Source organism: Choloepus didactylus, chromosome 1, assembly GCF_015220235.1.
Source record: "Choloepus didactylus isolate mChoDid1 chromosome 1, mChoDid1.pri, whole genome shotgun sequence".
Taxonomy (NCBI): Eukaryota; Metazoa; Chordata; class Mammalia; order Pilosa; family Megalonychidae; genus Choloepus; species Choloepus didactylus.
Window position 1 is genome coordinate 9100843 of NC_051307.1, and position 25677 is coordinate 9126519.

General features: G+C 39.5%; 1 protein-coding gene across 4 annotated transcripts in view; it reads left to right on the top strand.

Moving 5' to 3' along the window:
* The window catches only part of ERG (ETS transcription factor ERG), a 199640-nt gene that overhangs the window by 50227 nt on the left and 123736 nt on the right, over nt 1-25677 (top strand). Inside the window, exon 1 of one of the 4 annotated variants that reach the window (XM_037831560.1) lies at nt 24233-24393. The exons of 1 other annotated variant lie outside the window; for it this stretch is intronic. In XM_037831560.1, the coding sequence (XP_037687488.1) occupies nt 24376-24393 (18 nt within the window). In that variant the 5' untranslated portion in view covers nt 24233-24375. Of the gene's footprint in view, nt 1-24232; nt 24394-25139; nt 25162-25677 lie in introns of those variants that run through there. 2 more of the 4 variants (XM_037831563.1, XM_037831564.1) reach the window with 2 other exon arrangements.

A 25677-nucleotide genomic window follows, 5' to 3' on the forward strand; every position in this document is an offset into this window, starting at 1 on the left:
GCCTGTGTTGAACTTTGATAAATACCTTGGAAATATTTTGAATTGAATTTTCATGTTGTAATATGCATTTGTGTACAGATAACTGCTGGATTAAAATGAAGCAATTTGATGTGCTTGATTTCTACTATAAGCTGATAATTTAAAATAGTGGGAGTTTTTTAACCTTGCTTGTAGAGCAGTGATGGCAAAATCCATTTAGAACTTTCAGATAGCTTTTATTGATTGTAATTTTATACCATCATTTGTCATGTTGCAAATAAGAGAATACAGTTCATGTATGCATTTTTAATTTATGACATCTTCTTCTTGCAACACCAATATAATCCATCTTTTCAAATTTTAGTAAATCAAGATAAAAACCTTTTATTAGTAAATTTATAGGTACAATAAGAGAAAAGAAACTAAAAATACATATTTTGGGGAGACCATTACTTCAGAAGTAAATCTTTCCTTACCTTTGAGAAAAAGTGCAAATCTTACTTTATATCTTTTAATGAATTAACCTAAATTTTGCTAAAACCAGTATATGAAGCAAGCTGTGCTTATACCGTGTTTTAAAGCACATCTTTTTTTTTGCCATTTATTTATAGGGAGAAGACCATATATAAAAAATCATTAATGTTACTCTAGGTTGAGCTTTAAGCAATTCTTTCTGTACAGAAAATGCTTCATTATCATATAGCACTATTTTCAGTTATTGCACATAACAAGAATTGTAACTCTCCATACTAAAACGTTTAGCTGCTGGGAAAAATAATTATCAAATTTATCCAGAGATACCTGAATTTCATTTACATGATGTTTTTAATATTCAAATCACAAATACTTGTAAATCCCTGGTCAAGAATATCACAAATACAGTTTTACCCCAGATCTCCTCTTAACACTTCTCTTATCAAACTTATAATGATCTTAATTCCCAAGTTAAGTCCACTACTTCGAGTACAAAGCAGTTTAAGTTTCTGCTGCTTGGAAGGGTTTGCCATCGTTGTGTCTAAATTGGGCTGCACATTCTTAAGACGTAAGTAATTTACTATCTTATTTTAGTTTCCAGTAGTCAAAACCTGGATTACAGTTTTGATTTTTGCAGACAATTTCAATGAATTTCTTTTGTACCATTTTCCTCTCATTTTGTTCATATGTGATGAACTGTATCACATTTATTTGGAATGTACCTTTGCCTGTAACCCTGGTTAGTGTTCTGAATGTAAGTTCTAAGCCTTTTTCCTTATAAATATCCTTTTCAGGAACATCTTTTGACCCAGAGGACATTTTTTTTTCTTTTTTGGCATGTATAGGTAGTATTATATAGTGTTTTAGGATGTGAAATAAGGAATTAGAAAGACTGTGTTCAAAGTCTTTCAGCTCTTCTGTTTACTCGCTGTGACCGTGAGCAAGTTGTTTAACTTCTGTGCCTTGGTTCCTTTAACTACAAAATCTGGCTAATAGTAGACATACTCAGTAAGGGTTTTGTGATGAATGGTCAAAGGCTTGGTTCCATATGGAGTAGCTGCACTCTGAGCTCCTGAATGTTGCTTGAGAAAACATAAAGAGCCCTGCTGAGTTGACCGCAAACTCAGTTGACCAATGGACACTCAGCATTGCCTGGAAATTCTACTCTATTGCCTGGGTCTCTCTCTGCTCAACTTCTAAGTGATGATGGTCTCAGACTCAGCTTTAATTATCTGTTCTTTCTTATGTATATTCACTTCCCCACTTCCCCACAAGAAATGTGATCCAATCACATGGCTTTAAAAACCATCCATATATTGATGATTCCCAATCATTCCAATTTATGACCAGCTCCTCATCGATATCTGAACATGAATATCCATCAGCACCTCAGATTTGAAGTGTAAATCCCAATCTTTCTTCCCTAATATTGTATTCAAGGCTTCCCCATCTCTGTAAAATGGAAGCACTATCTTCCTGGTTGCCAAAGCCATACAATAAACCAAAACAACCACTGCAATCCAAAAATCATCTCTAATGCCTCATGTAGGTTGCATGAGTCCAAATTCCATAGGGCAGGATGAATGAATCCAAATTCTGTAAGGCAGGGAGCAAGGGGCAACTCTGATGAAGGTCTTTGATGAACTCCCCAGGAGAGGCTGGCTGAATGAAGCAGGAAAGATTCTGTCTCTTTTCCCTTAAAAGTTTTCAACTGATTGGATTAAATCCAGCTGATTGAATTCCTCATTGTGGAAGACATGCCCTTCATTGATGTAATCAGCCACAGATGCAATCAACTGACTGATGATTTAATAAACCTGCTTTCTGGTTTATTAACCAGTCGCACATGTTCTTGCAGTAACAGTTAGGCCAGTGCTTGCTTGACCAGACACCTGGGCACCATCACCTGGCCAAGGTGACACAGGAACCTAACATCACAGCGTGGCTCAGGAATGTTGAACTAACTGACCCCTCAGCCTGGAAGGCTGTTTCTCTGCATCTGTAAATGGATAGCTCCTACTTGTTGTTTGGGTTTTAACTTAATGCCACCTCCTTGTTGAGAGCCCCTCAGTGAAGGTCACTCCTCGGTGATGGCCACTTCTTGGTGAGGGCCCCCTTTAGTGAGGCCTTCCCCGACCATCTATCTGATCTAACAGAACCATCAGGCTCAATTTTTTTCTTTATAGCACACTCTCCTGAGTTTTATGTTGTCTTTATTCTTTCATTTCCTCTTCCTCTCCCCTCCTTTTTCCCTCCCACCTCTTTTTCCCTCTCATCCCTCCCTCCCTCCCTATTAGAATAGAAATGACAAAAAATATTTATTGGGAGCCCTCTCTGTGCCAGAACTTTCCTGGTTAAGGGAACTCCGGGGGCTCTGGAGTCTGACTGCCACATGCTCGTCACAGCTCTGCCCCTTCCTAGTTGTCCAGCCTTGGACAAGCTACCTAACATCTCTGAAGCTCACTCCCCTTTATCTGTAAAACAGAAATTAAATCTTACCTTTCTCATCGAGATGCTCTGAGGATTGCAGACAAGTAAAGCATTCGAAAGTGCTAATTACCCAGAGAAAAAATGTGGGGTAACTTGTTTTGTGTGCTGAGGCTCAGGAATGGTGGAGAAGAGTATCCCTATATAAGTAAAGTGCTCAACAGTGTGCAATGATTGTAAATTTAGTAAGATATAGCTATTCATGAATGCTTTACCATTCTTCATAGTATCTATTACAAAACACCTTTCTTGTAGCCATATACCTCAGGTGTCACTGTTAACCTTTACCATGATATTTATTTTAGCCAAAATGTTATTCACATTAAATGTTTATTCTTTAAAATGAATATATTATGTTAATAACCCACAAATGCATAATTATCCTATGCCTCATATTTCAAAAGTACTGTCATATGGAATTCTTTTGTGAAGTACTTTTATTTTGTTATGCTTTAAATAACGTTAAAAAGATTCTGTTATTAGCCTTGAAAATTGTACAACATCCTAATATAAATAAAAAGGAAAAAAACAAAAAGAGTGCTAATACTTACTACCTTCCTCTTCCCCTTTTAGGAGCAAGGATAGTTAAGACTTACCGCACTTGATAGCCCTCGGGACTTCATTGCCTTTTAGTTTTCCCTGAATTCTGCTCTCACTGTAGGAAATGAGTCCTTTCATTAAACTTTCTTCTGTTACCTCTTTGAATATGCCATCTGCTTCCTATCAGAACACTGAATGATAAATAAAGGTCTTTTCCAAACTCTGGCTATGTGTGAAAGTTGTGGCTCTACATCTTTCCAAAGATTGCTGTCAATCTGCTTCATTTTAGCCATTCTGAGGTGTATGCAGTGTTATTTCATTTGTGGTTTTAGTTTGCATTTGTTGGATTGCTAATGAGAAGGGAGACCTTTCCATATATCAGGTGGGCATTAGGATTTCCTCTTTTATGAATGCCTACTCAAGTTTCTTCCCCATTTTTCCAATGGGTTGTATGTCTTATTGATTTATAGGGGTTCTTTGCATATTCTGGATATGAATAGTAGGTTCGATGTGTTAAAAATATCATCTTCCACTCCATGGCTTGTCTTTTTATTTTTTTAGGGTCTTTTTAAATGCAATTTTATTGAAATATATTCACATACCATGCAGTCCTCTGAACTGTACAATCAGTTGTTAACAGTTTCATCATATAGTTGTGCATTTATCACCACAATGAATTTTTGAACATTTTCATTACTCCAAAAAATAAAAATAAGAATAAAAATGAAAGTAAAAAGAACACCCAAATTATCTCTACCCTTCCTCCTCTCATTATTCATTTACTTTTTGTCCCCATTTTCCTACTCATCTGTCCATATACTGGAAGAAGGGAGTGTGAGCCACAGGATTTTCACAATCACATAGTCACACCCTGTAAGCTACATAGTTACACAATTGTCTTCAAGAGTCGAGGATACTGGGTTGCAGTTCAACAGCTTCAAATATTTCCATCTAGCTATTCTAAAACTAAAAACTAAAAAGGAATATTTATATTATGCATAAGAACACCCTCCAGAATGACCTCTTGACTCCATTTGCAATCTCTCAGCCACTGAAACTTTATTTTTTTTCATTTCTCTTCCTCCTTTTGATTCAGAATACTTTCTCAATCCCATGATGCTGGGTTCAGTCTCATCCCAGGGAGTCACGTCCCACATTGCCAGGGAGATTTAGACCCCTGGGAGTCATGTCATGCGTTCAGGGGAGGGCAGTTAGTTTACCTGCAGAGTTGGCCCAGAGAGAGAGGTCACATCTGAGCAACAAAAGAGGTCCTCTGGGGGTGACTCCCAGGCACAATTATAAATAGGCTTAGCCTCTCCTTTGCTGTAACAAGCTTCATGAGTGCTCAGCTGTCTAAACTGGTAGTCCCCAATGTTTGCAAAAATACTGGAATTCCCCAGGTGAGGAAGTTCAATATTTTCACATTTTCCCCCAGTCCCTCAAGAGGCTTTGCAAACACTTTTATTCTCTGCCCAAATTACTCTGGGATGTATTGGGCTTCATGCTAATCTGTACAATCCAACTAGATCTCACCCCCTATTCAAGGTTCATGTAATTAAGTTGTTTGAATAAACTGACCATACAAGTTAAATTATGTAGCGTGCTACAGAAAATGAAGATTTTGCACCAGATAAACATCTTCCTTTAGTCTCACAAAGAAGTGGAAGTTTTAAAACACAGGTCAGTATCATCCTTTACCCTTTAGTCTGATTAACCTTTGTCCCAACCAAGTCCATTTCATTCACATCTCTATTTGAAGTCTGATCTCTTTTTTAGCTTTTTAAACAGTTGCTTTATGGGGTAATGCTAACATTCATAGCTTCCAAACTCTGGCTTTGAATCTCAGGTATCACACAGATACCCAAAGTTCCAGGGACCAACCAGGTTATACACAAACAGCTCAGCATCTCAGAATTTAGAAATAACCATTACAACTCATGAATGGATATGACTGCAGTAAGTGCTTACAATCTAGGAACCTTTCAATAAGCCGTCCCCTGATAACCTGTGCTCTCAGATTCAATTCTCAGAGTTTGCACATTATAGTTAGTCCATATGAGTGAGGTGTTACAATGTTTTTTCGAATCTGGCTTGTTTTGCTCAACATACCGTCTTCAAGGTTCATTCACCTAGTTGTGTACCTCACAACTGCATTCCTTCTTGCTGCCACTCATTATTCCATTGTGTGTATACAACACAGTTCAGCATTCCGTTTATCAGTTGATATACACTTAGGCCACATCCCTCCACTGAAAACCATGAAAACTGCTGCCATAAACACCAGTGTGCAAATGTCCATTTATGTCCCTGCTCTTAGTTCTTCCAAGTATATACTCAATAACAGGGTTGCAGGACCATATGGTAACCCCATTCTTAGCTTCCTGTGGAACCACCACACTGCCTTCCAGATGGGCTGCACCGTTCTATTTCCCTACCCATCAACAGGGATTAGGTACACACCTCTCTCCACATTTTCTCCAGCATTTGTATCCTCTGTTTGTTTTTTAAACAGTTTTATTCACACACCATACAATGCATCCTAAGTAAACAATCAATGATTCCCAGTATAATTACATAGTTATGCATTCACCACCACAACCTATATGAGGATATTTCCATTTCTTCTGCAAAGAAAGAAGAAAAGGAGAAAAAAGCTGAAGAATAAAAACCTAAAAGATAGAAGGAAAATAAATAAAATAAAATAAAATGAAAAAGTCGGACACCACCACCACCACCAAGAACCCAAACCACTCCCTTATATCCCCCCTTATAGACATTTAGCTTTTGTATATTGCCTTTGTTACAATTAACGGAAACATCTTACAGTGTTGCTGTTACCTCTAGACTCTAGATTGCATTGATTGTATTTTTCCCATATACTGTCCAATTTTCAGTACCTTCCAATGTTGACATTCATTTGTTCTCCCTCATGTAAAACATTCTTACATTTGTATATTTAATCACCATCACTGACCACTCTAGGTTTCACTAAGTTATATAATCCCAGTCTTTGTCTATTTTTCCTTCTGGTGTTATACATGCCCCTAGCCTTCCTCTTTCAACTGTACTCACACTCATCTTTGTTCAGAGTACTTACAATTTTGTACTACCATCACACGGTATTGTGCTATCCATTTCTGGATCAATACTATCAATCCTGTTGAAACTTCATCATCAAATGCCCAATCTCTAACCTCTTTCTATCTCTTAATAACCTGTTCTCAACTTTAACTCTTGACATTCACTCATCAATGTTAGTTTATATTAGTGAAACCATACAGTATCCATCCTGTTATTCCTAACTAATTTCACGCAACATAATGTCTACTGTCTGCCATTTTGTCTTTTTGGATTTTATATGTCATATTTTATTTTTTTTCCTTCTCTCTCTTTACCCTTACTGTCTTCAATTCTATATTCTTCTCTAAACCTCTCTCCCCTTGCTTTTCCTATCTGCCTGTAGTGCTCCCTTTAGTATTTCTTGTAGAGCAGGTATCTTCTTCACAAACTCCCTCAGTGTCTGTCTGAAAATATTTTAAGCTGTCCCTCATTTTTGAAGAATAGTTTTGCTGGATATCGAATTCTTGGTTGGTAATTCTTCTCTTTCAGTGTCTTATATATATCATACCACTGCCTTTTCACATCCATGATTTCTACTGAGAAATCCACACATAGTCTTATCAAGCTTCCCTTGTCTGTGATGAATCACTTTTCCCTTGCTGCTTTCAGAATGCTCTCTTTTTCTTTGACATTTAATAATCTGATTATTAAATGTCTTGGAGTAGGTCTATTAGTATTTATTCTGTTTGGGGTGTGCTGTACTTCTTGGATCTGTAATTTTCTGTCTTTCCTAAGAGAAGGGATATTTTTAGTGATTATTTCCTCCATTATTCTTTCTGTCCCCTTTCCCTTCTCTTCTCTTTCTGGGACTCCCATGGCATGTATATTCATGCACTTCATGTTGTCCTTCAATTCCCTGAGAACCTGCTCCTATTTTTCTATTATTTTCCCTATCTGTTCTTTTGTGTGTAGGATTTCAGATATTCTGCCCTCTAGTTCATGAATTCTTTCTTCTATCTCTTCAAATCTGCTGTTGTAAGTCTCCATTGTGTTTTTCATCTCTATTTTGTCTTTCATTCCAATACGTTCTGCCAATTGTTTTTTTCAAACTTTTGAGTTGTTCCTTATGTTTACCCAATGTCTTCTTTGTATCCTGTATCTCTTTGTCATAGCTTCACTCAACTTGTTGATTTGACTTTTGAATTGATTTAGCATATTTGTTTGTATATCTTTAATTAGTTGTTTCAACTCCTGTATCTCATTTGAAGTGTAAGTTTGTTCCTTTGACTGGGCCATATCTTCCTTTTTCCTAGTGTGACTCATGTGTTTTTTGTTGTCTAGGCACCTGGTTTTCTTGTTTACCCCACTCAGATTTTTCCAGACCGGACAGGCCCAGGTCTCAGGAGGAGGTTGTAATCAGTATCACATTTCCCTGAGGGTGAGACCCAGAAGATTGTCAGTCTTTCCTGTCAGGCCTCTAGACTCTGTGCTTTTTCTATCCTGCCCAGCAGGTGGCACTTGTCAGCCCATAGTTCCCCACTGGCATAAAGAGGTGTGGTGCCTTTCATTCTCAGCAGACCCTGTCCCTGACTGGGACCGAGGGTGAATCAGAAGCCAAGTTTAAACTGTTTCTGTTTATTTTTCCCCCAGGTCCTGGGTCTGAATTCTCTGAGGGAGGGCAGCTACTTGAGCTGAGCCCCAACCCCCATTTCTTTGGGAAGATAAGCCCTTTAGGGTATTATCTCCTTCACTTGACTTCTTCCTTTGTCTCTCTGTGTTAACCCCACCTTTGCCTGGGTCAGTGCTGACAATTGAAAATGCCTGAGCCATTCTCTAATGAGCTACTTAGAATGAGAGAAAAAAAAGAGAAAATAAATCCCCTTTTCAGAACCAGTTCCCAGCCCCACCCCCCCCAAGTTTCGCCAGTCAACTGGAGTTGGTACCTGGTTCTATGTGCCCCTTTTCTTGGGACACAGCCCTTTTCCAGTATACTGAGCTCAGCTGACTCCAGAAGCCTCTGTTTTTATTTATTAATTATTATTTTTTTTCCATCAGCTCCACCTCCTCTCTGCCAGGAGAGACCTCAGAATTCCTTTCCTGCTTGCTGCAGGTTTATCTGTACTCATGGCTTATATTCATTAGTCCCAGTTCATTAAATAAAACCAAAATTGGAGCTTGGTTGAGCTACCTTCCCTTGCTCCCAACAGAGATCACTTCTTTTTCCCACAGGGGAGTGTTCCACTCAGTTTGCCATGCCAGAGCAGGAGGGGTGCCAGCTCCTCAGTTTGGGGAGCTTTGCTTACAGTTCTATGCTGAGATCTCAGCCAGACTGTTTTACAATGTGTGTCCAGTCATGGATGTCCTCCAAACTGTTGTTCCAGACTATTTACTACTTGTTCCTGGCTATTTACTAGTGCTCTAGGGGACTAACTAAATTCCACACACCCCTATGCTGCCATCTTGCCCTTTCTCCCTATCTCTTAGTGTCTTTTAATGAAAAGAAGGTCTTAATTTTAATGCAGTTCAATGTATCAGTATTTCCTTTACAATTAGTGTGTTTGTGCCTGTTTACAAATCTTCCCAAACTCAAAATCAGGAAGATATTCTCCTATATTATGTTACAGAAGCTTTATTGTTTTGCCTTTCACATTTAGACCTACAGTTTACCTGGAATTGATTTTTTGTGATGGTATGAATTGTTTATTTTCTCTTTTTTTGGCATGTAGATTCCCCATTTTCCCATCACCATTTGAAAAGTCCTTCCCTTGCTCACCATTCTGCAGCACCACCTTGGTCAAATGTTAGCTGTGTTCCTATGTGCATTGGTCTCTTTCTGGACTTTCTCTTCTCTTTAATTGGTTTATTTGGTTGTACCTGCAGGATGTTCTGACCTGGTTACTGCCCCCTTTATAACAGTGTTTGGTAGAGTACATTTTTTAATCTCTCTCTTCTTCAGGATCATCTTTGATATTTTGACCCTGTGCCTTTCCATACAAATGTTAGAGTCACTATGTGAAGTTCCACAAAATTCCTGTTGCATGTTTGATTGATTTGAATCAAACATCTGCTTCTGCTGATTAATTTGAAGAGAATTGACACATTTTCAGTATTAAGTCTTTATATCCATGAACATGGTATATCTAGCCATTCATTTAGGCTTTCTATCAATATTATTTTGTAGCTTTCAGTGTAAAGGCCTTTTCTATCAAGCTCCTCACAGCTCTTCCAGAATCTTCCCCTTATCCATTTAAAAAGCTTTCTCTTCTCTTTAATTGGTTTATTTGTTTGTACCTGCAGAATATTCTGACCTGATTACTGCCCCCTTTATAACCTGTTTGGTATTTGCAAGCTCTGCAGCATCCACTTCCTGGTACCAAAATCTCTTCTGGTTTGCTAATGCTGCTGGAATTCAAAATACCAGAGATGGTCTGGCTTTTATAAAAGGGGTTTATTTGGTTACACAGTTGCAGTCTTAAGGCCATAAACTGTCCATTAACAAAGGGTACCTTCACTGGAGAAAGGCCATTGGCATCCAGAAAATCTCTGTTAGCTGGGAAGGCACGTGGCTGGCGTCTGCTTGCTCCTAGGTTGTGTTTCAAAATGTCATTCTCCACAATGTCTGCATCAGCTTCCAAAAGCCATCTTCAAAATGTCTGTCTCAGCTCCAGCTAGCTATGAGCTCCTTCTGTCTGAGCTTATATAGTGCTCCAGTAAACTGAACAAGGCCCACACTGAATGGGTAGGGCCATGCCTCCATGGAAATTATCCAATCAGAGCTATCACCTATAGTTGGGTGGGTCACATCTCCATGGACACTGAACCAATAGATTCCAACCCAATCCACACTAATATGTCTGCCCCCACAAGAATGCATTAAAGAGTATGGCTTTTTCTGGGGGACATAATATATGCAAACTGGTACATGATAATGTATTATTCTTTATGATATACTGTTGGATTCAGTTTTTTAGTATTTTGGATAGTTTTGCAATCATGTTTCCATGTGAGATTGGCCTATAATTTTCCTTTCTCATAATTTCCTAGTCATATTTTGATATCAAGATTTCCTCTTTTTCTATTATCTCAAGAAGTATAAAACTGGCATTATTTCTTCTTTAAATGTATGTTAAAACTTGCTGATAAATCCATCTGGGGCTGAGTTTTTGCTCCTTTTTTTCCTGGAGTTTGTTTTTGAGAAGTTTTTACATTATTCAGTCAATCTCTTTAACTAGTTATAGGAGTTCAGATTTTGTGTTTCTTTTATTGGCAGCTTTGGTAAGTTGTATTTTTCTGGGAATTTACCTGTTTCACCTAAATTTTTAAATTTGTTGATAGGAAATCATTTAGAAAGTACTCTTATTATCCTCTGAATATCTATAGGATTTGTAGTAATGACCCCTTTTTCATTTCTGGCTTTGATTATTGAACCCTCTTCTCATTTTTCTTTAATTATACTCATCAGGGGTTTCTAAAAACTAGTCCTTTCAAAGAATCTGATTTTGGCTTTATTAATCTTCTCCTTTGTATTATCTACTATTTTATTTATTTTTTCTTATCTTTGTTATTTCCCTCCTTCTTCTTTCTTTGTTTTTTTTCTAACTTCTTGAGAATGATGCTTTTGCCTCTTTCTTACAGATTAACCAAAGACACATCAACATTGTTGGATAATTCATCTCATCTTTACTCTTCTTTTTTTTTATTTGCAGAATCAAACCTAATCAAGTTAGGATTAAGATATAAATAGTCTTCTAGCCCTCTCCTCATGTGGTGTCAGAAAATGTACTCTAATTGGAAGTATTTTGTTCAGTACCTTTTGATTTATCCATGCAAATCTCCATTACACAAATGACTCAACAACAAATATCTGTGTAGGTATCAAGATAATTCCTAGTTTGACCTATTTCTCAGAATAATCCTGCCTTCAGTTTGTTACCTTTTGTATTGAACAAAATCCTTTATACAAATCTTATTTCTTATTCCTAAAACAGTTTGCCACTTTTTCTCTAAATCTGATATCTCTCTAGTGCTTTGGGACTTAACTTGAATTTCATTTTCCCCAGGAGTCTTTCATTAATAAATGTCCCCTATTATTTTACTCAGAGTATATTTAATACTGTAGAGAATCAATAAGTATTTCTTGGATAAATGAATAAACCCAACCTCTTTGTACTTCTATTAATATGTACTTATGTTATTCATATAATCTATAAAGTCTTATCAGTAGCCTATTATATGTTTTTGTTGTATTTAAATTTCCTTTGCATTTTAATATTTCTATATTTGAATATAAATTGTTTTAAAATCATGTTTTTCTTATTACAAAAGTAACACATGCTTGTTAAATCCCACCTTTTCCCAAATGTTTGGTGTGAAAAGGGGCAGATTCTCCATGATCCCAACATCTAAACTGAGGTTCATACGTTAAGATGATTTACTCCAAGCTATACTAATGTATATATGTGATAATTGTTTTTAACTTATTATACTTTGAACATTTTCTATGACAGTACATTTAGTTCTGTCTCTGTGCTCTTAATGGCTGCATAGTATATTTATCCAGTCACTAATTAATAGACAGTTTATTCCTAGTTCTTGTTATTACTGAACAGTGCCGTAGTGAGCATTCTTGAATGTATATCTTCGCCTATATGTGAATATTTTTACAAGTTGAATTCCTAGGACTGAAATTGCTTAGTCTAAGATAAATTACCATCTAATAAGGTGCATTCCCCAATTCTCAGTATACATAGATGAGAGTACTCTTTCTTTCATTTTATTTCCAATGCTGCAGATAAGTAATCTTTTTTGGTTTTGTCAGTTGGATAGGTCCAAATTACTGCATTGTGAGTCTTGTCTTTTGATTTTCTTTAATTTCTTTTCATATTTATTGGGTATAGATAGTGAAATCTTGCTGATAGCTACTTGTGTTTATCCAAGTCCTCGGTCATCTTGCTGATTAGGACAGACCACTGGCACTCTTGTAGGTTTGCCAAGTGTTTGTTTATGCTGTGTTTTTCAGGTCAATGCATCTTGTCTGATAATAAACTTTCCATTTGGCTGGCAGACTGTCATTTATATATATACCAAATTATACTGCAAATCTGATAAAGTTGAAATATTCTATCCCAGTGGTTCTCAACTTGGGGTGATTTTGCCTCTGCCTTAGGAGCTTTTGGCAATATCTGAAGAGAGTTTTGTTGCCATGACTGGGAGCAGAGTGTGCTGGGGACATCTCGTGCATGGAGGCCAGGGAGGCTGGTAAGCATCCTACAATGTGCAGGACAGCCCCCTGCAACTAAGAATTTATGGAGCCCAAAATGTCAATAGTGTGCCAAGGTTGAGAAACCATGTAGTTCATCCTAAATAACATTTTAGTGATTTCATGATTTATTCTTGTATAATATACCACATTGCATCAATCATAACATGCATATTTGTTTACATTTTAGTGTCTCAAAAGCACAGATGCACCTTAAAGTTGATGGACAAGACAGTATTATGGCTAGTTTTGACTGGGGGAATTTTTATTTCTTTCCTAGTGGTACATTTATTTCTGGTGTGCCTTTACATTTTACAATTCAGAATCTTAGATTAATGAAATATGGTAATATGAATATGTCTTATTCTTCTTATTTATACAAATACATTAGTCTAATTTCAAAGTAGGAATAAATGTCATGTGTAGCATGAGAGTTTAATTGCAGTACTGGTAGGTGTTAAAAGTCATTAAATGTTTTGCTTTGGATTTATAGGCATTCCACCTTGTTCCTGTTCTAAGTAAAAAACAATATTCAGTGTCTGAAACAATTTTATATTTGCTTTTACATTAAAAGAGTTCCTCTTGGATTTGGCAAATGGATACAACTTTGATAAAATGTTCTAGTTTATGGCCCAATGATTGATTTCTTCGTTTGGTTGGTTATGAATTACTCCCCTATCTACTGATTTTTCTCCTTGTCCTATATCCATTATTTTTGAATTCAGAAAAACGATTGAAAATTAAAATGCTTTCAATAGTAGAGAAACATTTTTGGGTTGCTAGGTTCTGCAGAATAAGCCTACTATGTTGCATTTCCAAGCAGTCTAATAATTCACAGAACTCAGCACTTAAGAATCTTGGGAAAAGGTCAGGAACGGAATATCTAATTTTCGGTACGATTTCTCTTCCTCCGGATCTTGATTTGTTAAAGGTGATGATCATCTAAACTAAAACATATTCAGATGTCAGTAGCACAGGTTAGTAGAGAAAGCTTTATTGGAGAAAATCTGTATGTGTTCAGAGGGAAATGGATTTCAGTACAAACTGTCAATTCCTTTTTGCATTTATAAGTGAGAAAAAAATTAGGTGGTTAAAGGGTGGCAGTTTTGAGTTATTAAGAAGGATCTGGAAGAGCCTCAACTTCCATGGGTCAGCACAAGGTAGCCACTGATATTTCACATCTGTTTTTGGTTTGCTGTGACTAACAAAGAATCACGATGTATGTATAGCCCCATTGTGAGAGGTCTCCCTTCTCTTTTAAGAACAAAGAGCTCCCCTCTCCAAAGGTACAGAAACACTTTTAACTCCAATTTACAGATTAGGTAAAAACCTCTTAGGTTAAGGGTCACTCAAGGCAGTTGAAAAATTTCTTTGTGAACTTCCCAGTTTTCTGGCTGTTAAAGAAAATAATAAAATAAAAAGAGCTCCCCAGTGCAAGAATTCCATAAAACCGAGAGTGGCGTGTGAGACACGTTAATGCTTTCCATTCCTGATGAAAAGCTCGGAACAGCTTTAAGTAATATGGCAGCAAGTTTCTCAAACTCTAGCTCGGTCTGGGGGGTGAGATTTGGGTGTCCCGGCTATCTGGGATTGCGACCGCAGTGTTCTGTCTACAAATTCAATATGTGAGTTCAAAACAAGGTAACTTACCTTCTTGAAAAGAAAAATAAATAAACAGCCTTGCAGATGCTTGGGGAGAATTTCACTCAGGACTGCTGTTTTTCTCTTGCTGCCCTCGGGGAAGATGCACACAGGACTGTGGTATCCGAAAAGGAGCCGCACTGTGCGTCATTGTGCCTTGCATCCACGCCCTCGGGAAAGCTCTGTCCAGTGGCTAGCCAGGGCCACCATGGCAGCCTTCCAGATGGTCCTTATTATTGTCAACATTGACCGATGGAAGCCCCCACGGCGTCCTGGAAGCCTCAGAGACCACGCTTGGGCCAGAGCCCCTGATTTCTGGGAGCTAATGTTTCAGGGAAAATAATAACACCTTCTAAACACTAGGGCTTTTCTTTTAAGTAACTCAAAGTAATGAATCCTCTCCCTCTGCTTCTCATTTGCCACCCCCATTTCTGTGGAACTCACGGAGGGGGAAACTGAAGGTTTCCCACGTCTCCTTGAGAAAGTAATCTGGGGCTGATGGGCAGTGAGGTTTTTAGAGGACGGGAATGGGCACCAGCAACATGGAGCATGGGGAGCTGCTGGCATTGGGCGTGGACTTGGGATAGAAATCTATGGTGGAGCAGAAGGGGGTTCTACTCCCTGAGATGAAATGACTCCGGGCACGCGTACGTTTAATGAGCAGAAAGACAGAGAAGGAGAAACTGTTGGTGTTTACTTCTGTGTCCTTTCTCTTGGGTCAAATAGTGTTATATTGTTATTTTGGCATATTTTTCTCTCCTGTTAATGCCTGTTTCTGTTTGTTTGTTTGGCTAAGGGCCATCTCTCTTCTGCATCCTCAGCGCTTAACCCAGTCCTTAGAGTGGATGTGATAAGGATTTGATGATGAATGATCGCATAGCAAGGATATTTTCTACCGTAACACGTTGCAGACATCTCTTTTTGAGTAAGGACTCTCCTGATGGTGTTTCGATCATTCTTTGCCATGTGACAAATCGTTCCATAACTTAGTGGCTTTAAAATAAGAGATCTTTTCTTTTTTTAAATCCCTCCTCATGGTTCCAGGGGTGAACTGGGCTGAGATGGGTGTTTTTTGCTCAGGGTCTCCCACACTGTTGTGGCTGGAGTCATCTTGAAGGTTTCTTGGCGTACGTGCAGGGGGTTAGGTCTGGCTGTTGGTGGGGACTGATGACTGGGACACTGTCAAATGACATCTGTGGCTTGGGCTTCCTCACAGAATGGCGGCCGAGGTCCAAGGTGAGTGCTCCCCCAAAGCCAAGGGGAAGCGGCATCACTCTATGTGCTAGCCTTGGAAGCCACACAGCCCAATTTCTGCTGTAGCCACAGGCCTACCCATATTCAAGGAGCAGGGACATGGATCCTGCCTTTTGATGGAGCAAGGTCAGTGTCACATTGTGACAAGAGTCTGTGTGACGGGAGATCCCTTTGGGCCATCTTAGGAGATACACTTCCCAGGATTTGAAATGCAATGCGTCAGCCACCCTCATAGTTATTAGTGTCTGTGAAACCAACCCACTGACTAAAATAGCTGTTTGGCTTAGTTTAGTTGGAAATGACTTTAGTCAGAGTTACTCTGGAAAATTGCAAGGGCGAAGTAGTATACAAATAGAAGCTCTTCTTTTATTTTGAAACTCGGGTTAAATCTGCTGGAAATTCTTATAATGCAGGCAAAATAGGTGATGATCATTCATTCAGTAATTTTTTTAATCACGATCCACTCTCTGCCAGATACTGTTGACAGTTATTGAGATGGAAATCCCATAAGATACAGAGTTGGAAGTCCTCTTAGAGACTGTTTGCCTTCCTTACTTCCTTGTGCCTTTATCTGGGGGACTGGCTTAGGAAAGACAGCCTCCATAGTTATCCGGGACATGGGAGAAGGGCTGGAAAACTGTTGGGAGGAGGGGGACAGCATGGGGCAGATGGCCAATCTCTCTCCCTCTTTCTCTGTCTCTCTGTATGTGTGTGTATCTATCAGTCTATCAAGTATCTGTCTATTTATCTATGTATCATCATCATCTAACTAGCTAGCTATCTACTCCTCTATCTGGTCATCTATCTATATCTGTATCTAATACGTATGTATCCATTTCTATCGTCTATCATCTATCAATCCCATCCATCTACATGTATTAGCTATCTGTCTGTTGTGTGTGTGTGTGTGTGAGATGGGGGAGACATGGGTGGCTCACAGCTTAAAACAAATGTCAGCTATCATCTTAACTTTGAGTGAAAATCTTCTCAGGAATTGGTTAGGAAGCACGTGAGAGCAAGTTGTGCTAGGCGTGTTGTTAGAACTGAGGAAAGGATGGAGGTTTGGCCACAGCCAGCCTGACCACCCCTCTTTGGGTGGGCCTCCGATGGCCTCTGGGGAACCGTGGATGGACCCTGCCCACCCCTCTCTCTCTCTCACCCATCCTGGTGGAGTCACACGTTCCAAACTTTGTGCACTTGAGGGACTCTCCTGGCTTGGCTGCCAGCACAGCCAGTGCTGCCTTCCTTAGTGCTCCTGGGCTCTGCGGACATGCTTCATTCACTCATTCATTCATTCATCCATCCATCCATTCATTCATGAAATGCTTGTTGAGTGCCAACACTGGGGTTGGGGTGGGGTGCTTACAATTTATCCCCCTAGCCCAGCCTGGTGTTCAGTTTGTGCTAATGCCTCCCTTGAACACACCTGCAAAGCTATTATTTGACTTACAAATGGAAAAGTTGGCTCACATGAATTAAATGACTCCATGGGGTCACCGAGCAGAGGGGAACGAAGCCAGGCTGAGGCCTCGCCACCCCAAGCCAAGGCCTCTGAGGGTCTGGAGGCTGTGTCCAGCTCTTCCTTGCTGAGGAGTATCACGCCGGTTCTCCAGTTCATGCCACATTTGTCACAGCTTCACATGCTGAGATAGATGCTTGCTCTGCATTGACATTCCTCGGCTTCATTCTGAGCCAGCTCATAATTAGCAGTGAGTTGTGTGACTGAGGATGCTGGGCCTGGGTTGTTGCTCTTTGCTGCTGGCATCTTTTGTCCAGCGTCACATCGTGCAGAGCTGGGCAAGGAGCCCACTGCTCGCACCGTTTTCAGCTCCCCATCCCACCCACTCTGTGATGCAATTTACATGCAAAAGTCGTATTTCACCTTAAAATAGATGTGGTAAAATGCTGTGTTCATCATCCTGCAGTAGAGCACATTGGGAATGAACCTCTGGCATTTCCATGAAGCACTGGCAGACCAAGAGGAAAATCCAGTTAAACCGCAGTCTGGGTCCCTCCTCAGCCGTTGGGCGAGTGTCACCATGTCCGTCCCTGCCTCGGACAGTCGTGGACACAACATGCAGCTTTCACCCCTTGACCTCATTTTTCCCTGGTACGTGAACCACAGTAGGCAGAAAAAAAATTACAAGTATTACAGCTATTTTTAAGAAAAAATGAGGGCAGAAAGGATGGTTATAAAATTGGTTGTTTTCTGCAAGTGTTTGATGGCTGAAAAGTCAGTGTAATTGTATAATAGGATTCTTTTCAAGAAAATCCCATATGTAGATTTAAAACTTACTATTTTCTTATATGTATATTAATGCCATGTACTATTTTTATATGTGATACCACATTTTTCTTGTTAAGTAAAGGAGGTTACTGCAGGCGTCTTTCACATCTAACGTCTCATCTGATGACCACATGTTTCCCACAGCTCCGGCTCTGGGGAGAGTCTGCTCATGTCTGAGTTCAGAGAATGTACCAGCACTGAAGTCAGTGTCCCCTTCAGAGGATACAAATTCACAGAAAATTTACTTGTTAATATGGTAGAACTTGCACTGGCAACACAGTGAACCATCTAGAATAAATTTCCAGATTCAAAATTATTAATAGCAGTGTAGAACAATTAGACAATTCAATGATCAAATCTTATTCAGAAAAAATCATGGCTTTTGTCTTATGTACAAATTTGTATAATATTTTTTGCTCCTAAAGTTGTATTTTCTTATTTTCTATAGTAATGGGTAATTTAAATTTTTCAAAAATTTTTTCTATTTTATGAATGTTAGACTTTACTTTTAATGTATAAAAATGAGACACTTTGCAGGATGATAATATCAAGTTAAAGAATTTAATGTCAGGAATTGGGCAACTCCTATTATTCCCTCCAAGGTCCCTTTAAAGGGACACTTAGCACCCTCTAGTGACAACAGTTTCAGAGTGCAAAGGGAGGTTCCTGGCGAGGTTCAGTCTTGTTTCCAGCTAGCAAATAAACAAAGCAGTGTAGCTCTTAGGGCAGTAGGTGATTGCTTCCTAAAAGTCTTGAGGCAGGATTATTTCTGTGGCTGTAAATACAGAATAAAATAGTATCCTCCGCAGGCAAGCACACAGCCAGGCACACGGTGGCTTTTCTTCTGGTCTGTCATTGACAGTACATTCACAGCAGAACGTTTTTAGTTCTTCCTGAACGCGGCAGCCTTTCCCAAAACGTATATTGGAATATGCATTGGGATTCGTCGAAAACTACAGATTGACTTAGAGCACTGTTTCGATTTGATTCAATTCAATTCACTGCAACCGAATTAAACAGATTTTCCTAAAAGGTGAGCTGGAAAACAACCAGCCTTAGATACAGCTGCAACTTCCACCCCCAGAGAGTGAAGGATATTCACATCACTGGGCAGAGGGAGAGGTTTCCTGTAGAGATGATACAACCTAGCTGCTAACACAGCGAACCGAGTCCCCCGATTTGGGGCATCTGACCCAAGCGAGGGCTTGCTGGCTGATTACTGATCATACATTTGTAAATGAAATTATGACAAACATTTTTTGCCTTGGCTTCATTTCTGACCCTTTTTGCTGTATAAATAAATTAGTAGACAAATAAATGAACAGATTAAGCAATGTAGAATTGAACTACAAGTACCCTTTACAAAGCAGGAGGAGCAGCTGTTTAATGCAGGCTTCTCTGGGAAATTTCCACTGATAGCGTGACAATATAGTACAATTTATTATCTTTTTTAACAAATACGCTATGGTCATTTATAAATTCACTACAGATCAAGACAAAATTAAATGTCGATGTCCGTTATCTTATAAGGGAGGCAGATCTACTTTCTTTTATCATTTTAAATCTTAAATAACGTTCAGGAAAGTAACTTCAAGATGCTGAAACTCATTTAATGGTGCACAGATTGTGTATAGAACATGAAAATTTAAACAGGAAATTTGAAACTCCTTTAAAGTAAATTATTGTGTCAAAAATAATTATTCTCCTCTTGGGTGGGTTTTTGACCAGGAGCTAAAAAGTGATATATTTAGGGTCCCCGAGGAAGGTTCTGACACTCCTGCATCTTTAGATGCGTTCTGAGTTGTGCAAGAGCAAAGTTGGCATAAACTTGAGACTATGTGGGATGCTTATGAAATTATGTCCATTGAAATCATTGCTCCATTTGAGCCTGAACTGAACAAGCACGTACTTCAGAATTAGGGAAATTGCAAATTGGTGTTGAGAAGTTGTGGATTTAGTATGTGATAACCATTTCCTTGGTTTAGATTAGTTCAGATCAACCAAGGCACAGAGGGGTATATTAACAATAGTTATTTAAATTATAATTGGACTGTTTCCTAATGTGGTGCTGGGTGATATGCCACACACACACATACACACACACACACAGACAGGAGTAAATACTGTCCTCGTGAAAATCCAATGTGAACACAAAAGCCGTCCTACCGGTGTGCAAATGGTGACCTTGAGGACCGATTCTTAGGCAAATCTTCTGAATGACAGTTGGGAAAGTTCCGTGGAGTGATGTAGTTTTCCATTCTGGGAGCAGCTGCAGATGCTTGGTTCTTATCTACAATCTCAGGCATGTCCCTGGCAAAAAATCCTTGGGACATCCTTCTTCTAGAGCTCTCGTGAATAATCCCAGCATTTTGCGTCTTAAGGTACATGTGTCATCTTAGGGACAATATACAGCATTTTTTGCTCTATTGTTTTGCCCTTAAAATGACTGCGTTTCGGGGGTGGATTCCAGGCTGTGCAGTTTTATGTGGGCGGAATGCACAACAAAGGCTTCCTGAAGGCTGAAACACCCAGTGACGGGGCAGGATCCTGGAACCCCTGCTCCCAGCGCCGGCCAGAGGGTCTGGCAAGTAAAAAGCACTTCATTAATATTTACTGCATGGATTAACAGGGGATAGGTGAGCACTGCAAAACACCCGAGTGTCTCCTGGGCTTTCTTACTGAGGTTAATAAAAAAAGAGCCACTCTATTACCAGTGTATACACTTAAAAAGGAGCAAGCGTTTTGGTATGCATGCGTAAAGGCTTGGAGAACAATAGCCATTGTGTACTGCGCCTGTAGACAGAACACGCCTGCTTTATTCAGATATTTACTCAAAACCTAGAACGCTACATTTTACTTCTATGACTTTTACATTGAAATGCAATTCACATTTACCGTCATCTTTTGGAAAATACAAAAGTACAGATGAACTGGAGGAGAAGGAGAAAAACAAGAAAGGAAAAAACATATCCTCTACCATTTAGTATTTTAGTGGATAATCTGCTAGTATTTTTACTTTGCCTTTTTATTTTTAACGCTAGGGTTTGCATTTTGCTGCTTCTTTAGAACCTGCTTTTTCACTCACCAGGCAGCATATCTGTACAATTTTCCATGTCACTAAATAGCCAGCTTCTATATCATTTTCCTGCAATATCATTTCAATGAGAGGAGAATTCCATTGTTTGGGTATTTAATAGATAAATAAGTAAACCAACAAACCTCAAGGGACTATTCTATTGTGTCTCCAGTTAAGATTATGTCCTGTGATCCTCTTTGCTATGTTCATATATTTTTTCTAGAACTAGCATACGTTCTCGTCCAAAGTGTTCTTAAATCCTAACCTTCCTCCATGTGCTCCACTTACAGAGTTAGTGAAAAAACAAAGATGAGAATCTGTTCCTGCTTTGGAACACGGGAAGACATGGTTTTAAGACAAATAAATGACAGTGCTTCTTTTACTGTTACAGTACACCAATGGTCCTTTTATTTTATGTTATTTCCTTTTTTAAAAAAATGTGGCGCAAAATATGAACAGACTCAAGAAGGGTTTTGGTAATTTTGGGGTGATGGATCCGCGATGGGTGGCTGGCAGATGGAAGGGTGGAACTTATTCCTGGCCTTTGCCATGCATGCACCCTGGGCAGGCCAGGCTGGTCCAGGCTGGTGTTTGCTGTGTCCGAAGGATGGAAAAGGACTGTCCTAACAGTCTCATGGCAGGATGGCCCCAGGTGGGAGCCACCTGCCAGCCTGCCCCCGGCTGTATCTGCCTGGTGACTTGAAGAGCAACCTCCCCTGGTGACAGCAGCATGTGGTGGGGATGGCAGCCCCTTCCCCAGGCTTCTGGGTGGTCTGGAGCTGAGGCCATTTAATAACACAGGTTTTGGGTGGGGGTGGAGAGGAAGGTAAGGTGATACATATACCTGCAGATAATTTCCCCCTAGGTTCATGTTTTAGGAAGTGGTTCTGCACTGCCATGTTTTAATTAACAGATAAACCTTAAGCAAAGAAACCCACTTTGCATTCCATTCAGAGAATACTGGATTTTTACACCATGAAGCCTTTCTAGTACCAGGAGTGATATCTTTTTGAAGATGATAGGAGTCAATCAAATATTTTGTCATTAGAAATGACGAAGATTTGCCTTTTTAAACTTTTATAACAGGGTTTACAATTCATTATCCCCAGATTAACTCTCCTACTAAATCACTTTTTTTATATTTTAAATGTTTTTAGAATTATACACAATGAAATTTTTGGATTGAATCTTCAGGAAAGGGATCAAATAAGAGCATTTGGTTTTATCTTTGAAGGTATCTAAGCAAATAAATGTCTCTAATAAAGACATTTTATTATTTTAAGGCTGCAGTATATGTGTCTATAAATAAATGTACGTGGGAAGGAGATAAAGCAAATGATGTAAATAATTAACAGTTGGGGAAACTGATTAAAGGTTAAGTTTCTTTGCATTATCTTACAACTTTTCTGTAAGCTTGAAATTATTTCAAAGTAGAGTTAAAAAATTTCACTGTTCGTGATTTCATTTGAATTAGGCAAGAACCAAAGAGTTAAGGGCAAACTGTCCTTGAAGACTTAGATCTCCATAAAAGATGTTGATGCACAGGACGTAGAAAGGGCTGGGCGAGAAGCCGAGGGGCGACGGTGACGTAGGGCTGCCCGCATGTTCTTCAAGGCTCTTTTGTCAGCAGGGGGGTCATCGTATGGAAAACTGCTGTCTGGTAAATCCATAGTGGAGTACTGCATGTTGGCCTCCTGCAGGTAATGTTTTAAATGGTTGCTTCTTAGAAGAGAAAAAAAAACAAAGGTTCTCAGTGGAGCTGAGGGGGCTTTTTCCTCAGCACTCTGAATTCTAGTGGAAGCAACCCAGATAAAACAGCTCAGAGTTCTTTGAAATTTTAGGGGAAACACAATTTTAATCAGACTGCCATCTCATTCATTGTTTGGAGATGAAAAGAGAGGAAATAAACACCCCCTCAAAATATAGATGCTGAGAACTTGTCAGGTTATGATTTCTACACAGAACGAGATGCTCTCTTAAAATATATTTTCTTTCTCCTCCTCTTCCTCTCCTTTTCCTATGCCTCCTCCTTCTTCCCCCTCCTTTCCCCCTCCTCTTCCTCCTCTTCCTTTTACTGTCATATCTCGAGGGGGTAAATCAGGAGGACAACAAATGACACAGAAACCTGGGTTAGTTAGAAGTCTGACATACGCAGACCCTATGTCTGAGTGAAATGAACTCACTGAACACCCATCTCTGAAACCAAAAGTCGCCCAATGACTCAGGGTTTGGTCCATTATGTTCTGCAGGTCCGCTCTTCAGGCCACACCTCTTTACTCGTCCAGCTTTTGTGTAGTGGATTCAAAGCAAAATGTTTCTTCCAGAGAACAAGTAATTTCCTGAAAATGAGTAATTAAAGGCCCGTAGGAAATACTCTAAGGAATGTTCAGGTCTACCTTAGTTGTACTTCTTTGAGTTGAAAACAGACGTGTGCCTGAAGTCACAGCTTGAATTAAAAAAATTAGAAAAAAACGCACAACCTTACAGGGATCTTCCTAAGGCATCTCGCGTGGCTCAGTGACATTATAAAGCACACACAGTAATTTCAGTCATTTGAATTCTGAAAAATTATGTGAATCTTAGAGTTTTTCCGTTTTCAAGTTGCTTACCGTGGAGCAAATAAAAGTGGCATGTGTTTGGAAGAAGAAAATAAAGCTGGAGACCCGTGTGAGATGTTGAATCAATGAAGGTTGTGACAGTCAGCAAGCAAATGGCTATGATTAGGCATCACCGTCTATTTATATGAAAGAAGTCCCACCTGCAAAGGTTCCTTCTAGGGGAAAGGGACGGGGCGTAGGGGAGCTGGACTGCTCCATCCTGCTCTGCTGGCAGGTCTGTGGAGATGCAGGCTGGGAAGGCCTGCCACCCTGGCATCCGGGTTTTAGGGAGCTCTGGGTGCCCGACCCCAGGCTCTTGCAGCCCATGCGAAACCCTGCCGAGTCCTGCCACATCTGCTTCCTGCTCAGGCCCGCCTGTCACACGGCGAGCACACCCAGTCACACCTGCTCTGGCAGTCACAGGCGTGGGCAATTGATGCTTTTTTTTTTTAATTAAAAAAAAAAATCTCCTGGCTGCATATCATCAAGAAAAACAACATTGTTTTCAGGGTCTCTTATCTCTCCACTCCCAAATATCCTGTTTCTTCGGGCTGGGCAGGCAGGACCAATAGAAACCTCTTCCTGCCATTGGCTGACTTCATTTCCCAGACTTAGCACAATCTCATCCGCTCTAAACAACCTCATCAAAACTACTTTCTGGTCAGAGAGAAGCAATAATTATTATTAACATTTATTAACGATCAATAAACTTGATTGCATTATGGCCAGCACTATTAAGGTAAGGAGAGGGTGCCTTTTAATTTGACAAAATTTTGCTCTTGTTACTCTTTTCTTTGGTTTCCTTTATCAACCTAGATAAGTTAGGGTTGGGCAACACCCCCAAAGCTACAATAGAGGACAACAAGATTTCCTTTGCACTGCCTAGTAAATTTCCTTTTTCCTACTCCAACCATCCGCAAGGCTTAAAAACTTCAAACTCAGAAAAAAATTGGGGTTTCTAAATTCACTGTTCAGTGGTGTGGATTACTTTTGCAAAACCTTTTCGGAGCGCTCCTGAATTTTCATCTTCTTTGCCTATCCCTAACGCTGCCTGGATGCGTTGTCTGTTAGAAGGCGATGGACTAGGAGAGCTTAGAGGGCAGGGTAGAAGAAAAAGATGGTCTTGTGAATGTTGAAATTTTGGATGTTCTTGAATGACATCCTGGCATCACAGATGCCAGCCAGTTTACTGGACACGAAGAGGTACTGGGCAACGGCTGTCGGTAACGGGACATGCAAATGTTGACTTGCTTTTTAGAACCTCCGTGCCGAGAGCTGAGCGTTCTCGTAACTCAAATGATGGTAATTCAGTTTGTTCAGTTATGTATTTATCGATAATAAAAGATCTACGTCCTCCGCGCGGTACGAGTAAGCTTTCTTCCTAGTGATGTTTGTGAGTTTTGGAGAGCACCGGCCTGTGGGTTCCCCCTGCTCTGGGGTGTTTGGTCTGATGTGTTTTTTTTTTGCAAATGTGTCTAGTAGGCAGCATATATACATTCTCGTGGAGGTAAGTCTGTAGAGGTGGCAACCTAACTGTGGTCTAATTCCTAGAAATGAAGTCAGTTTCATGGCTAGTTCAAGTCAGCGGCACAGAATCTGTTTTGGTGGTGGTCTGTTAAAGTAGTTTCAGTGCCACCACACCTGGTGACATTTGTAGATATGAGAAAATTCAGCAGCCAAAACAGATACTGAAAGGAGGAAAAAGAAAGTTTTATTAGCTGTGTGGCTTTAGTTTTGCTGCATAAAGGTGAGGAGCCGTTTAGTTGCATTTTTATCAAGGGTTTTAGTTCATCTGAAAGCCCATGGAAATGGGAGCTTGTCCAGAATTGAGCCAAGGCATTTTCAAAAATCCTCTCTGGATTTGTATTTTTGTAATTTGAAATGTTTGTATTAGAGGATTTGATTAACGCCTGCCATCTAACTGTGCCTTAGAAGTTGTGTTCAGTTTTTTTTCTCCAGGTATACAGTATGTTCAAAAATATGTTAAAAAAAATCCATGTGCCAAGGACTTTCACTTTATAGA